At 43.3% G+C, this 14,017-nt stretch overlaps 1 protein-coding gene across 1 annotated transcript; it reads left to right on the top strand. All coding sequences in view use genetic code 11, as the record gives it.

Moving 5' to 3' along the window:
- Positions 1 to 45: 45 nt before the first annotated feature.
- EGR_11068 (hypothetical protein) lies at positions 46 to 13,850 on the top strand (the record flags this gene model as incomplete). The annotated part of the gene is made up of 11 exons (XM_024500317.1): positions 46 to 3,164; positions 3,373 to 4,771; positions 8,959 to 9,033; positions 9,115 to 9,210; positions 11,511 to 11,875; positions 11,950 to 12,055; positions 12,095 to 12,211; positions 12,539 to 12,621; positions 12,664 to 13,055; positions 13,491 to 13,753; positions 13,833 to 13,850. 11 exons carry the CDS (start codon positions 46 to 48, stop codon positions 13,848 to 13,850), a joined length of 6,033 nt encoding a protein of 2,010 aa, XP_024345269.1.
- Positions 13,851 to 14,017: the final 167 nt, after the last annotated feature.

The following is a 14,017-nucleotide window of genomic DNA, read 5'->3' as shown; positions in this document are numbered from 1 at the left end:
GCAGCAGGTGAAACACATGACATCTCTACCACGGTGTCGTCGGTGATGCAACAACCAACACGACTGACGGAAGTGACATCAGGGCTAGCTGAAGTGTCTGCTGCTGTTCTTTTAATTAAATACTGTAACGTAGAGTCACCTCTGCAGTTTGTTTACAATAGCATCTCCACCAGTGAAATGGCCAAGCCCTTGACAACGGATAGAGCGATTATGACAGCGGACGGCTTTGAGCCGAAAGTTACTACTACACCTGCGCCTGCGAAAGTTGTTCTTACACTAGCCAAGTCAGAAGTGTCCTACGTTCCTGAACTTCACACGACTGTGTCTGAAGGAGCGATTCTGAAACCTGCAATGAGAGCCGTTGAATTGCAGGCAACGACAACATCCGAATCATTGCTCTCTTCACCCAAGCGTCCGCTGATGCATTCGCTGGAAGTGCAGGCACTGATGTCGCCTAGTCAAGCCGAAACGACAACTCACGTTACAGAGGTACCACAGAGTCTGATTGTCACATCGATTGCAATTCCGCATCGCATTACTACGTCAACGGCGACCATGACTGAGGCGATGATTGAGCCCGCAAAGCCTATTGTATTGCACTCTGTTCCACCCACTGCCACAGCAACACCGAAGTCGGAAGTGACGTCGAGTTTCCTCAGACCAGACACCGTTTTCCCATCGCAAGCACTTGAACGTCCAACTGAAGTAATTACAAGTGAATGGATTTTGGATCATACGGACGCCGAGGCTTGGGCGCCATTGAAGGAAATGTCAGGCATTGTATCATCAGCATCTGAAGCACCACTGCCGAAGACTGTTTTACAGGATATCAGTGTTTTAACTGAGCCCATATTTTCCGGTGTAAACAGAGGAACACAGACAATTGTGTTTGCTGAGCCAATGCCTCTTATTGAAAAGGAAGAAACCGTTACAGTTAGCTCAGCTCCACCAATTGAGGCGACATCTGAGCCTACTTCAGTTAGGTTTGGCGCGATGGAGACACCACTTCAATCTCTTTGCGAAGGCAGTATTACCAGTGTGTTAAGCGAGCCAGTAGTTACAAGCCCGGATGCACAAACAACAGAAGATTTGGAGCCCAAGATCATGTCAACACAATATTTCTCTAAGGGCACAACAGTGAATGCATCTGCTCAAGTTACACACATTTCTGAACAACAAGTGGTCGTGACTGAAGATATCACCTCTTTGAAGATGAAATTGCAGACTGTCGGAGTGCAGGCAGCTGAAAAACCCGAACCCGAAAAAGTGGTACCAACTCTCTCAACTGTGACAACCGTAGGAGTGCAGGCTCTAGCACTACCTGGCTACGTGGAAACGATTTCGCATATTGCAGAAGGGTCGAAGACGGAAGTATCACGACCAGTCAGTAGGTCAATCGCCATCATGACAGACGTTTTCATTGAGCCCAAACGACCTACTGTAGTGCATGCTGTCCCACCAACTCAACCACTCGAACCTTCTACCACTGCAATTTCCAGTGGTTGCAGTCCAGACTACGCCAATGTGAGCATTACAGCTCCATCAAAGGAGGTCCTCACCACTACGTCTTCAGTGACTGAACCTTTAACACCGAAAGTCCCCACACAGGTCATTAGCATGGTTACCGAACTGTTACATTTAAGTGTTGACGCGTCGACAGAACCGATGAAGGTAGAGGAGCCAGAACCACTCATTGAAAAAGAAGAACGTACGTCCGTGGCTCATGCAGCACCACCAACAGAAACTGCACCGATTGTCAGTTTTGTTAAACTTGGTCATTCGCAGACGCCTCCTGCTTCAAAAACATCAAACTCTGTCTGCACTTCTACAATGACACTTTTGGAAATTGCTCCACAAGCAACTGATGTTGCTTATGCAACTCCTCCTCACCCTCCCGCTCCTGCTCTTGAAAAGGCAGAGGTAACTGATAAATACATGCAAACGCAACCACCACAAGTTGCTGAATCGTTGACCATGACGGAAGTCAGTGTTGTTAAGTCAATCAACTTGCAGACCGAAGAGAGCGAATTTATTTGGGAAGAGGAAGTTCCCACCTACCCTACTATGAAATACAATGCCGTGGAGACTATTTTGATGCCTTCAAAACATCGCAGCATTCAGTGCTCGCTAATTGATTCGCCGGCAGAATCAATTGAGCTAACAAGGAGTCCTGAAGAATTTGCCTACGAAGAAGTTGAAGTGAACGAAACGTACTATAAATTCACTGACACTCAAGTAGTGGAAACGCAGACGGAGAGAGTACCATTGATGCATTGGGCAGAGTTCAGCCCAAGCACTGGGTTCAGCAGTATGCAGTCAACCCGCGAGTTCTACGAATTGTTCAGAAGTGTGAGAGCATCCACATGGGATCGATGTGTCACTGAAGAACTGGAGGAATATTTCTCCAATGTTGGCTATTCGATGATGAACACGGACATATATGATGAAACTTTAAGTAGAGGTTACCTAAAGGAGTACTCATCTGCGGTTGAGGAGGTGGAGAAGTACATGGGCGCAGAGGTAGGTATACAGTTCCCATACGAAACAATTGTTCATGAGCCCTTCGAGTACGAAACAAGCACTAAGAGTGAACAAAGTGTGGAAGAGTCATACACAATGCGTCGAAGACTGGGTCAGATAAGGGAAACCGAATCCATTGCCCTTCCAACAACCAAAGACTTCGGCGTTCAAATCAAGCTGGAACCTGAGACTAGTGTTACGGAAAGTAGTGTGATTGAAATAAAGAAAACGGACCAAGTCTTCGCCTATCAGCAGCCAGTAGAAAGTAAAGCAATCACCATTGACCGGGGTCATCAGACCGAACTCGATTCCACTGTGACGACTTACCATATGCAGAAAACGGACACGGAAACTGCTTACTCACATATAACCGATGTGATACACGTGGTGGACGAACCGATGTACGTCAAGACCCAGGTTTGCATTTCCACTGTGACAGAGGCGTCACAAACGGAACCGCTTTCTTATGATTACCTACGCCAGCAACTTGAAGGTCTATCAAAACCGGAGGCGAAGTCCTTCCGTCATGACTGCCTGCATGATTTGGACATCATGACCTACTTCTTCGACCAAGATGCTCATGAGGAAGAATACCTGCAACGAGAACAGGAAAACTACCTTGTTTTGCCGATGGGACAGCCTGAGTAAGTTAAATCATTTAACTACTGTTGTATAGAATAAATTGCGATAACCATATCTACCCCAAAACTTAAGTGCCCAAAATTTCATTTCATTCCATGATGAAGTTGACCTTGATAGCATAGAGACAAGCTCATTTAAAACTTTTGGAAAGTCTTAAGTCGGATATCATAACAAGTTTTTGTACTGGATTTTTTTCTATCTTTTCAACAGAACTGAGAAATTGCCGATCACGATTCGCCAGCGCATTGTCGAATACGAGTTGTGTGACATGATGACTCAGATTGACGCAAGAAGTTGGAACGACATCCGCGAGGTAGCTAGTCCGATCACAGGGCTGTTTGCTCCAGTAAGCTTTGCGATTCGTCAGGGCTGGATTCAGCTGGGTGGACAAAATGAGTACATCGATCCAACCACCGGACACGCCATTCCACTCGAGACGGCACTGGCACAGGGCCGCATCCGATTCGCGAACACTGCCTCCCCCAACGGCAACTTTACATCCTCCCTTGTCTACATTGAGCGTGAATCTGCAGTACAGGAAAGAGCAGATGCCACTTTCGTGCTCAACACTGTAAATAGGGAATACATCCCAATACGCCAAGCTCAGTTGGATGGACTGATACGTAAAGATGAAAATCAAGTAACCTGGGTGTTGAACAGTCTTGACAACACATGGATAACAGCCGAGGAGGCCATTTCGCAGAATATCCTAAAAGTTGATAAGATCTACGATCAGGAGAGTGATGAAGAGGTGATGTGGCGGCAGCAACCGAGTGTGGCCCGCGCTTATCACGTGACAGCTATCAGACCAGGTGGTGAACCATGTGAGTGGCTAAGACCGGAGGACGCAGTACGACTCGGTCTCTTTAACAGACAAACCGGTGATGTTGCTGTTGATTGGCCTTCACGCCCATCTTATCAGCCATTTGAGAGTGGCAAAACGCCACCGCCAGAATTTGCCGTGTCTCAGTGGTGCAACTTCCTCACAGCCCGACAAGCGGGATGGATTCGATTGGTGCCCGAGATGAACATCAACAAATGGATACCTCTCAGTCAGCCAAGCGGATCTGGTGGCAATAGACGCCTGTTGTCGACATCAATCAGTCTCCTTTCAAGCAGAGCTGGAAGACCCGATCAAGATCAGTCGGATCTCTACAGACGAGATGATTACCAAAGAAGTGGACGTCCTCAGGTTGTAGTCAGACAGTATTCCCCCTACGCACCTGACACGATGCACAGTCATCTTGGAAGCGGGTCTCACTCACCTGAATATGAAACAGAAAGTTCGAGAACTCCACCATATTTAACTGAAGTAGGTGAGTTTGAACACAGTGAGGTCTATGTCCTTTCGTCTTCCCATCACGGGCACATGGAAGTCTCCGGTGAGCAAATATCGCATCAGGAAGAGCATTCAGGAAGTCATCGAACGTTGGAAGTGGGAGATGGTCAATTTTACAGCTACCCCGCAACTAGTTATCCGTCAGATGGACCTGTAAGCACGGTTCGGCATGAGTTCGAAGAGATTCACGCGTATGAGGACTCTAGTCGTGGTCACTACAGCGGAGAGCAATCCTCAACGTGGTCTAGAAGTCAACATTACACAGGGCAAGTAGGTGAACAGACCAGGTACTCAAGAAGTGGCTTAATCAGTAGGTATTCGGACAGTGATCAAAGGCGATGAAGAGGCTGTCAGCCACCACCTTCAACAAATTTTACTTGTAAGATTGATTCGGTGAACATTAAGAAAGCGTGCAACTCGCAGTTTCAGGAAGTGTTATGTCGTAGCCTTAATCTCACCCTGTTACAGAGAACTGAAAGAATCTCTCTGCCTGGAATGTTCCATACACAAACGCAGCATGATTTGTGCTTCATTTTAGAGACCCTTATAACACTTTTGCACGCAAATAACCGCATTCATAGTGCTATTTATGCACCTTTTCTTATTGCCTAATCTTGTCATTCTGATTCTAACCTTCGTTATACTATCATCTAGTATTAATGAATTTCGAATGTGGATTGCAGACATCCCCTATGTGCTTCCATTAATTAATTGGATGGAATAACAGACCTACTTTTAGTTGGCTTCTAGCGAAAAATTGGTTACATTTCGCCTCACATTAAACAGCTACAGGGCCCGTGATTCACTGACATGCATAGACTTGAGTGCGTTATGCGGAAGATGTCAGCGTCAAATATGAAGCGTTCTGTATGTTTGTGGCATGCGACAGACCAAGTTTTGTGACAAACAGACTAGTTAGGCTTAAACTGACAAGGTGAGTGCATAACGTTCTCAACCTTTAATCATTATGCTACAAAAACGCTTTAAGAAACTTGATGCCATCTAGACTGTGGGGGTGGATTCTGCGTTAAAATCCTAGGTGCGAAGGTGCTACGAAACTATAGCTGCTCAAATTATAAAATTACTTAGACTAGGATCCGTGTACACCACAGATGAATAAAATTATGGAATTAGAAACTTGGAAATACCCAGAAAAAATGTTGAGCATTACCACAATCGTTATGCCAAGCAGTGAATTAGTGTTTAGTTAAACAAACTGCTTTGAATTATTCGTTAAGAGTTACGACTAAAGAATTTTATTAAACTGATGTTTCTTTCAGGCAAAACGTCTTTTGTCTAAATCCTTGGTACGCACCCCAAATCTTTGGATGGTTGAAAAGTGATTTGCTAGTTGAAGCAAGGGGTCCTCTCTTAACCTAAGTGCGCAGAATTAGCCCCTGAACACAATCTTTAAAGTCATGCATTTTGAAAATGTCAGCACAGTACTTATCTCGTTTGGTATGGTACGCCCGAGGCCGCACCTTTTACGGTCAACTTCGCAACAGGCAAATTTGCTCACCTCAAGAACATGATAAGGGCAGGCAAGTTAATACGTTTTAAGTCGTCAGTAGTGAAGTGTTGATAATTTGTAGGAATAGTAAGGAGACTGCTTATTTGGTTACAAACCGACTAAATGGTTTGGTCAAAAAGTTATTCGGCTCATATGTGTCTTCTCTAATGCTCTGAGTCAGATACAAGTGGAGTACCGCAATGTCTTGGAGATCCCAAGTGGTATGAAATCCATCATTGACTCTTCTATTGTATCGTCAATATTGTGGCATCTCGAATGCCTTTGGAAATGGAAGAAGTGACAACTAGCGAAGAATGCATGTTACTGAAGTATGGAAAGTCTGGGGGCGGTTACTGTCAAGGTCCAGAGGTCATTCCGCCCGGCGAAAGTGAAAAGGCCGGGCCTTTAGTTCTTGCAAAACCGGAAAGAAAAGTTAAACATCTCTTTTTGAACCTTGTATCTGACGCTTTCCTCAGTCAACCTTCTGTGTCGGCCACCACGACGCAACCGTTACTGTACGAAAAACATCCATGAACCAACCGCGCCAGCCATCGAATTCGCGTGCACCTAAAAGATGTTTAAACGCAGGATCTGGAGTTTCGTCCTGTTTGGGAACTTTTTTGGGGAAGGGGAAGTGCTCAGGCCATCATGTAAGTTCATCGCTATTCGTAAGAACATTGGCCTAAAAGCAGGTTCATCCAATACGTGACGGATTTAGAATGGCTTCGTGACGATGCGGTTTCCTGTCTCTTCCTCCTTACTACCATCTCACCTTAGTGCTGCCCAGCTTTATCTGTCAATTTGGGTTCTACCCAGCTAGTCGAGAAGTGAAGGTATCGCGCGTTCACCTCATTTACATCTTCGTACAGGTGTCGTAGCTGTGCAACGAGCTTTTCCACATGGTTCATGGATACAGTTAGTGTCGATTTAGTTCTCAATAGCATTCCTGCGGAACACGATACTGTAGTAGTTGCCGAAGGTAGCCGCCACTTTCACCCTTTTAGTTAGGGATCGGCAAAAATTTACCCATCCTTAGTATTTGGCCTTCTTCCATCACGTTTAAGTTTAGCCATCAGTAACGGAAATCAGGATACTTATCCTTTAGGACGGCTGCCACCAATGTAGCGCTCCGTGTCGATGTAAAGAAAGGTCTGGAGTCCATGCCGCTTAGTGGAAGATTGATTTTGGTGTCTTAAGACCCGTGGAACCAAAACAGAGTTGAACAAATCACCAAATTGTTACGAGAGAGTATAAGTGCCCACTGATTGGTGTCTTTGTTACGTGAGGTTTACATAAAATTTAACGACCTCAACAATGTGAGAGGTATCTAGTATTGTACCATTCAAGTAATGGATTCGCTTAAGCTACCATTTCTCTCAAATATTACTGCTATTAGCGGTAGCAGGCCTGAGTAAACAAGAAGGCGAAGATCAAATCTCAAACACAAGTTAAAAGTGTGGGGCACTTTACCCTAAAAGAATGTTTTTTAACATAATGAGAATAGGTAAAATAACCCTAAGATTGTGTATGCTGCAGTTAGCTCTCGTATACATAAATTATTTTTGAAAAAGTGAAAAATTTTCACTCGACAGTCACATCAGAATAGTCTGAAGAGAAGGTGACCTCACTCTAGATACCACTGTTTTCTTTGTTGCGTTGGTCCCCTATCTTGCCTCCTGTGGTGGGTGACCTGGAGAACACGGGTAAGGCCTAGGTCACACACATTGCTCGCCCGCAGTTCGTGCTACCTGTATACGAAAATCCTAGAGGGGCCAGTATCTGTTCATTTGTTGAGTGAGAACCTGTGAAACGCTGCAAGGCACTGCCGGAAGAGGACCGATTTCAACAAGAAGATGTCGCCCGACTCCTTCTCTTGCCTCGAGGTAGGTCTTGTCCCCCTATAGGATCGGAAGGTTTTTACGGTGCATGTATACAATTCATAGCCTTACTACATTAATATAAATCATTAGCTGTTGGGTACTAGCTCTTATTGATAGTTCTTAAGCTTTCTGAATTTCATACCTTACAAGCTGGATAACATTTTTGAATCGCAATCGTTCAATTATCAGTTATTCGAGTCATCAAATTGCCTATTCATTCGAAACATTCCCGTAACTCCACGTCCTTATGCTATCCTCATAACATGCTACTCTAGATCTATTCCGCCATGATCGTCAACTTGATTCACATATGAAAGATACTAAACGTGCTTGTAGCAATACATACACTATGTTTGAATGTGAAATAGAAAGACCAAGTAGTTAAAATAACTTGTCAATAAATGCTTCATGAATTGTGCTGGAGAATAGAATTATTAATCATGTTCTTAGGGATATATAAGTGCAGCACTCTGAGACTTCCCTTCTTCATGCCAGAGCAGAATATGTTCTGCCGACCTACAGGAGGGCTTGGGTACTACTGACACAACCCAGAGACTAGGCCGCCTAGCGGAGGTAAAATAGTCGAGCCCCTAACTGCCCTTTTACCTGAACTGAGGACTAAAGCATTAAATAAGGATGTATGTTAGTTATTGGGATAATACGTTCCATACTTAGCCAAATTACCTTTTAAACTCTGAAATTCAGACTAAAGGGCACTTGAAAACGGGTACTGCTAGATTTGGGCTGGTCGATTTCTTGACTACTAGACTCATCCATGTTCAGTTATAGTTATTCGTCTTGCCTCCTCTTGAACTATCGGTTTGGTCTGGATAATTATAAATCGTATATTTTTTTAGACCAACGATTGCAGGTACCTTGACACGTTTCAAGAAATTTCGTCAATTGAGAATTTTTTTTCGGTAGGTAAAGCTCTGTATATTTTGAATTTAATGCATTAAATTGTTTGAATTGTAGTCGAGACATAAACCGGCTTCTGTATTTACGGTAATGCTGGCAAATAGTCTAAATTGGGACCAGAACTAAGTCTTGGTTAAATCATTTTCTAGGAACTTTCGACTAGAATATCCGACTGCTCCGTCACCACTGCCTTGACCAAAAACTCATACAGGATCGCGAATGAGGTAACCGTGACCTCCCGAACATCCTAGCATTGATGTTATACCATACGAATTTACTTCTTATTATTCTCAATTCGTTGCCAGAGTTCGGAGGAGGAATTGAACAAGGCCTGGAATAAAGTGAGAAGCAGTGCCCTAGCTACACAATACCATGTGAATGCTGCCGCTGAATATCATCAGGTAAGGCTCAAAGTCATTCTTTACTATTGCTATCACAATCTTTACCAGGCTACACGCTCCATTTTATCCATAGGAAAAGGCAATTCACTAACGATTCGCGACAGTTAAAACTTTTTTCAGGTTCTTTGCTTCATTGTATTTGATTGTTTTGTAATCCAATGAATCACAAGTAGGTCGAAAGGTGACCAAGCTCTTTAAATAAAATTAACAAATTAAGCATATTAATAATAGATTTATTCCGAGAATTTACGTTTTTATTTATTTGGCTCTAAGTGATAATAGGATGTTTTTAACACCAGAATTAATAATGCACTCTCATACGATCCATGTAAATTTGGTCATCAGTCGCAGTGCAAGTGATACGGGTAGAAGCGGGTTGTGAGCTTATATGGAAAAGCTGAGTTGGTCTTGTAACGCCCCGAATTTTTCCTGTGAATGAAATAAGCCACAATACTATTGCGGAATATGTATTGCTGGCGTAGAAAAGGGATGGAGGGGCCACTGGCATGGCCCGGGAGGCTATGCCGCGCAGCGGAAGTTCAAAGGCGGAGTCTTAAGTGCTTACGAAACTAGAATGAAGGATTAATTAAACAATCAAAGTACTACATAACCCTTCTCTTGAGCGTCGTCCCTTGGTCAGCCTCCCGCGTCGATGCTGTAGGTAGAACACTCACGATTTAATCTCTCCAGTCATCAAATTTGCCTGCAGCTGAAAAGATATCTGCTCGCAACGTCACTACTTCGTCTTGGCAATTTCACTAGATCTGGAGTTGCTTCCCGTTTGGAAGCTGTATTGGAGGAAGAGGAGATGTGATCTCCATCTCGTGTGTTCGCAGCCATTTAATATACGACGGGGGATAAAATAGTTCCATGTGGATAAGGTCTCGCACCTGTTTCTCCTAGCCACTTTGTTCTCACCTCAGTGCTGCCTAGCCTTATCTACCAACTTAGGTTCTATCCAGCTACCAGAGAGTTGGAGGGGATATTGCGTGTTCACTTGATTGACACCCTCATACAGGTCCTAAAGACGGCTCCATCGCGAACATTTTCAGATGCTTCACGGCCACGACCAGTGTCGCTCGCTTTAGTTGTTAATAGCATTTCTGTAGAATACGGACCTGGGATAGTTGCCGATGGCAGGCTCCATTTTCACTCCTTCTGTTAAGGATCGTCACGGATTCGCCCACCTACAGCATATACCCTTCTTCCTCCGCGTTAAAGTGAAACAGTCAGTGATAGAAAATTGGGTTGTTGTCCCTTAGGATGGCGTTCATGTTCTTCTGCCACTGATACAGCAATAAGAGTTCTTCCTGAAGTGGAAATAGTTCAAATACTAGAGCTGAATATCTATTGCCAAGGCACGGAAGGGCTGGGGGCAACTAGCCGAGCGGCAGAAGTACAAAGGCAGAGCTTTTGTTGCCTACCAAATTGAAATGAATCGTTAAACATATATTCAAAGGATTACAGGTCCCACAAACACAAATTTTCTGGAATATTTGGTTTTTAAAGAATTGACTATGTATTTTCAATAGGATTATGAGGACACCAACACATTCTACCAGAATTTGTCAAGGGTATTTTGACAAAAGGAATATCATTGTATCAAAGGTGTCACACTTCCACCGAATTTAACTTTATACCAACGACCAAAGAAAGTGAATTTGGCTACATCAATCCCAATGGGGCTGGAAGTTATTTGAATGTTCTAAAAACCAATAAAGTAATTATTATTCAGGGCCGAATGGATGGTAGATAACCACTTTGAATCTCCTCTAGTATAATTACAGCCGTTATCCTGTTATTCATAAACATAAGATTTACTCAAAACATTTTGCTTCTCACGCTTTACCTAACATCCCTTTAAAAGAGTTTGGGTTGAATAATATGCAAAAATCTACTAACTTTTTAGTTTAATTTCAAATGTGGTCGCCTTCGTTACCTGCTGAACCAGTCCTGGTCTCAAATGGGAGAGAGCACGAAAGGTTATAGAGATCCAGACTCGACAATTTTTTCAACAAAAACTGCAGATTTTGGTAGCTTTTTGCATGTAAGCCGTAATACATTTTGGAGTAACATTAAAGGACACTTTACGCATTCCTTGTAATTCTCGTCAGCTTGATTTGATCACAGTATGCATTTATGTACTGTAAGGCAAAAATTGGCCTCGATTTAGGCGAATCAAAGTGATTGAACGAATGAGAAATTTTTGTACATCTTATCAACAGCATATTATTATATACAGATGGATTATTAGAAAATGCTTGTTTTTATTAGCTAGATTCATGAATATTTTTATTTAGGACAAATTAGGTGAAATTAAGAAACATCTAACTGAACTGGATCGCCTGCGTATCGTCTCGAAGTCAATTACGCCATTACACAGAGCAGTCCAACCACCTGAGGCTGCAAAAGAATTTGAGGGTGTTATTTTGTGCGATTTTTTGGATGAGTTGAATAAGACATACCTCAGACGAGGCCAGCGCGTAAAGGTGCTGGAGACAGGCCGACCGACAGTGAATACGAGTACTGTGACTACGGACGAGCCTCCTCCGCTGAAACCCTACTGGATCGTTCAGAGTACCACTCAGGAGAAACCAATCAAAATTCCCTCCGTTTATGTGGGACTGACAAAAGACGACTCAGATAGCACTGATCGTGCTCTCTGGTAAGGGATTCAGAATTGGCACGTACTTATTGTGTAGCATTACTTTATTTGGATACATTTGTTGGTTTTCCTAGCATCTACGAACAATTTTTCGACTCGTGGAGTGATCAAATCGACGAGTGGTTGTCCACCGGAGTTTTGCATTTCATGTCATTTCTTGATGAGGTAACACGAAATAAGGTAACTGAGATATACTATATCCTACTGAACTATTCGCAGGACTTGTGCTTCGAAGATCCTGATAAAGTTTCACATCTTCTGACCGAATTGGAGTTGTCGTTTCCCCAAAAAGAGGGCGCAGAGACGAATGATGAAGTGTGGAATAAAATTGCCATGGTTAGGGCGGAATTACAAAATCGTGAAGAAGGTACTATTTCATTACCCATTTCGGTACAACATTTTAATTTAGTCTCGCAAACATGTTTGGAGAACTCTACGCCAGCTACAACTCAGCAGTTGGATGGATATTTTCTAGTTTTAAAGAACTTAAAAGTGAGTTTTATACGAACATTGCAGTGACAACCAGATAGCGATAGGCTTCAATCCATTATAATACGGAGCATTAAGAAATTGTCATTACGTTAATGCACGGTCTTTAAATGCGATTCTAAGCATATACGAATCCACGGCTCTTGAACGTATGCTTCTTGAATTAACTTCCAGGAGCAAATGAGATACTACAATTCAGCGAAATCTCGTTTCCGCAAAGAAAAGTACGCCGACGACTCGGCAATGGAGCAAACTATGTAAGTGGATAGAGACTCTCATCTTGGTACTTCTCTATTTAGGCAAAGATTTGAACAATTTGCTGCCGAGGTGGAACATCTAGCTTCGGAGTTAGAGAGGGTGCGAGATGAACTTTCATCTCTGTCGACGGTGCAAAGGTTGCAGGAAGGGCTGGATCACGGTTTGTCAAATATCGCCTCCGATTTATATGACAAAAGTGGAGGTCACGTGGTTTTGCAAAGAGAAGAAACCAGTAGTTTTGAAAGCTTGCATAGGGAATTTGAAGAACCCTGGCACCGGATACGAAGAACGGCAATCGAGGTTCAACGGATTGTCAATGTGAACGCACTTAAGACCCGGAGAACTGTTGGGAAAGATAGGGAAAGTGATTTGAGTAATACTATGACGCCTTTTGACAGAGTCTGTGATAAATGTCAGGGCCGACTGCATACCAGTAAGTACTCTGAAGTGATAAATACTGCTACGATGACATCGATAAGTGTTTCAGGACACGTACCTTTTGAAGACCAAATGAAGGCATTCACGCCCAGGGATGCAAAACTTGTCGATAAAAGAGCAAAGCCAATTGGAAAAATAAACTTATACGGGAGATGTAGGAGCGAAACGATTTATTTATCCGAAGGGAGCGAATGTGAAGAGAAAAGGGATCAAATCATTGCAATAAAGGAAAGAGGGGTAATGAGAAAGTCAAGGAATGCTATAGAAAGAAGAAACAACAACATAAACTTGAAAAACAAAAGTGTCATGGTTAGAATGCAAGACGCAGAAGAAGCCGCCTCCATAAGGTGGCCGAAAGCAGAACAGAGAACAACCGCGACGCAGACAATGGTCTTAGACTTGCAGTCGATGGGGATTTCAAATATGTCAGGACATCGTTTGATCAAAGATGCAGGCATGTCAGCCATGCCTGTAGCAGATTTCTTCAACTTGGAGACCCAGGTCTCCACATTGATTGCGACTGCAGGGAGCCAGACATTGGAGCAACTTTCCTTGGTGCCTATCACTGAACCGAAAATTGAGGCCACTCCGATGGCAGAAAGTGCTATTAAGGCTAGTGGCTATTCAGCTATCTATAGCGCCCCACCAGTGAACAGCAGGCTCATTTCTACTGGAGTAATGTCATCGATGCCAGTGCATCAGTGCATATACAAAAATTCCCGCTACCCCTATACTGCAGTAGCAACTGGTGCCACAAACACAAAATATTTAGAAGCTGCGAAATCGGTGAGGGCTGATGAAAACGAGGTTATTATAGTGGATAACAAAGGTAAAAATGATAAATGTACTGATGAGGCGATAACAACATCAGCATTAACACAGGAGCAAGTGATAGGTTCAATTTCGGAGCAAACATTACCAGGTACAAAAATAGGGAAAGAATTGGGGATAACAGCA

This window comes from Echinococcus granulosus (genome assembly GCF_000524195.1).
Source record: "Echinococcus granulosus chromosome Unknown EG_S00358, whole genome shotgun sequence".
NCBI lineage: Eukaryota > Metazoa > Platyhelminthes > Cestoda > Cyclophyllidea > Taeniidae > Echinococcus > Echinococcus granulosus.
Note: the sequence above shows the minus strand (reverse complement) of the source record. Positions and strands in the feature narration are given on the sequence as shown.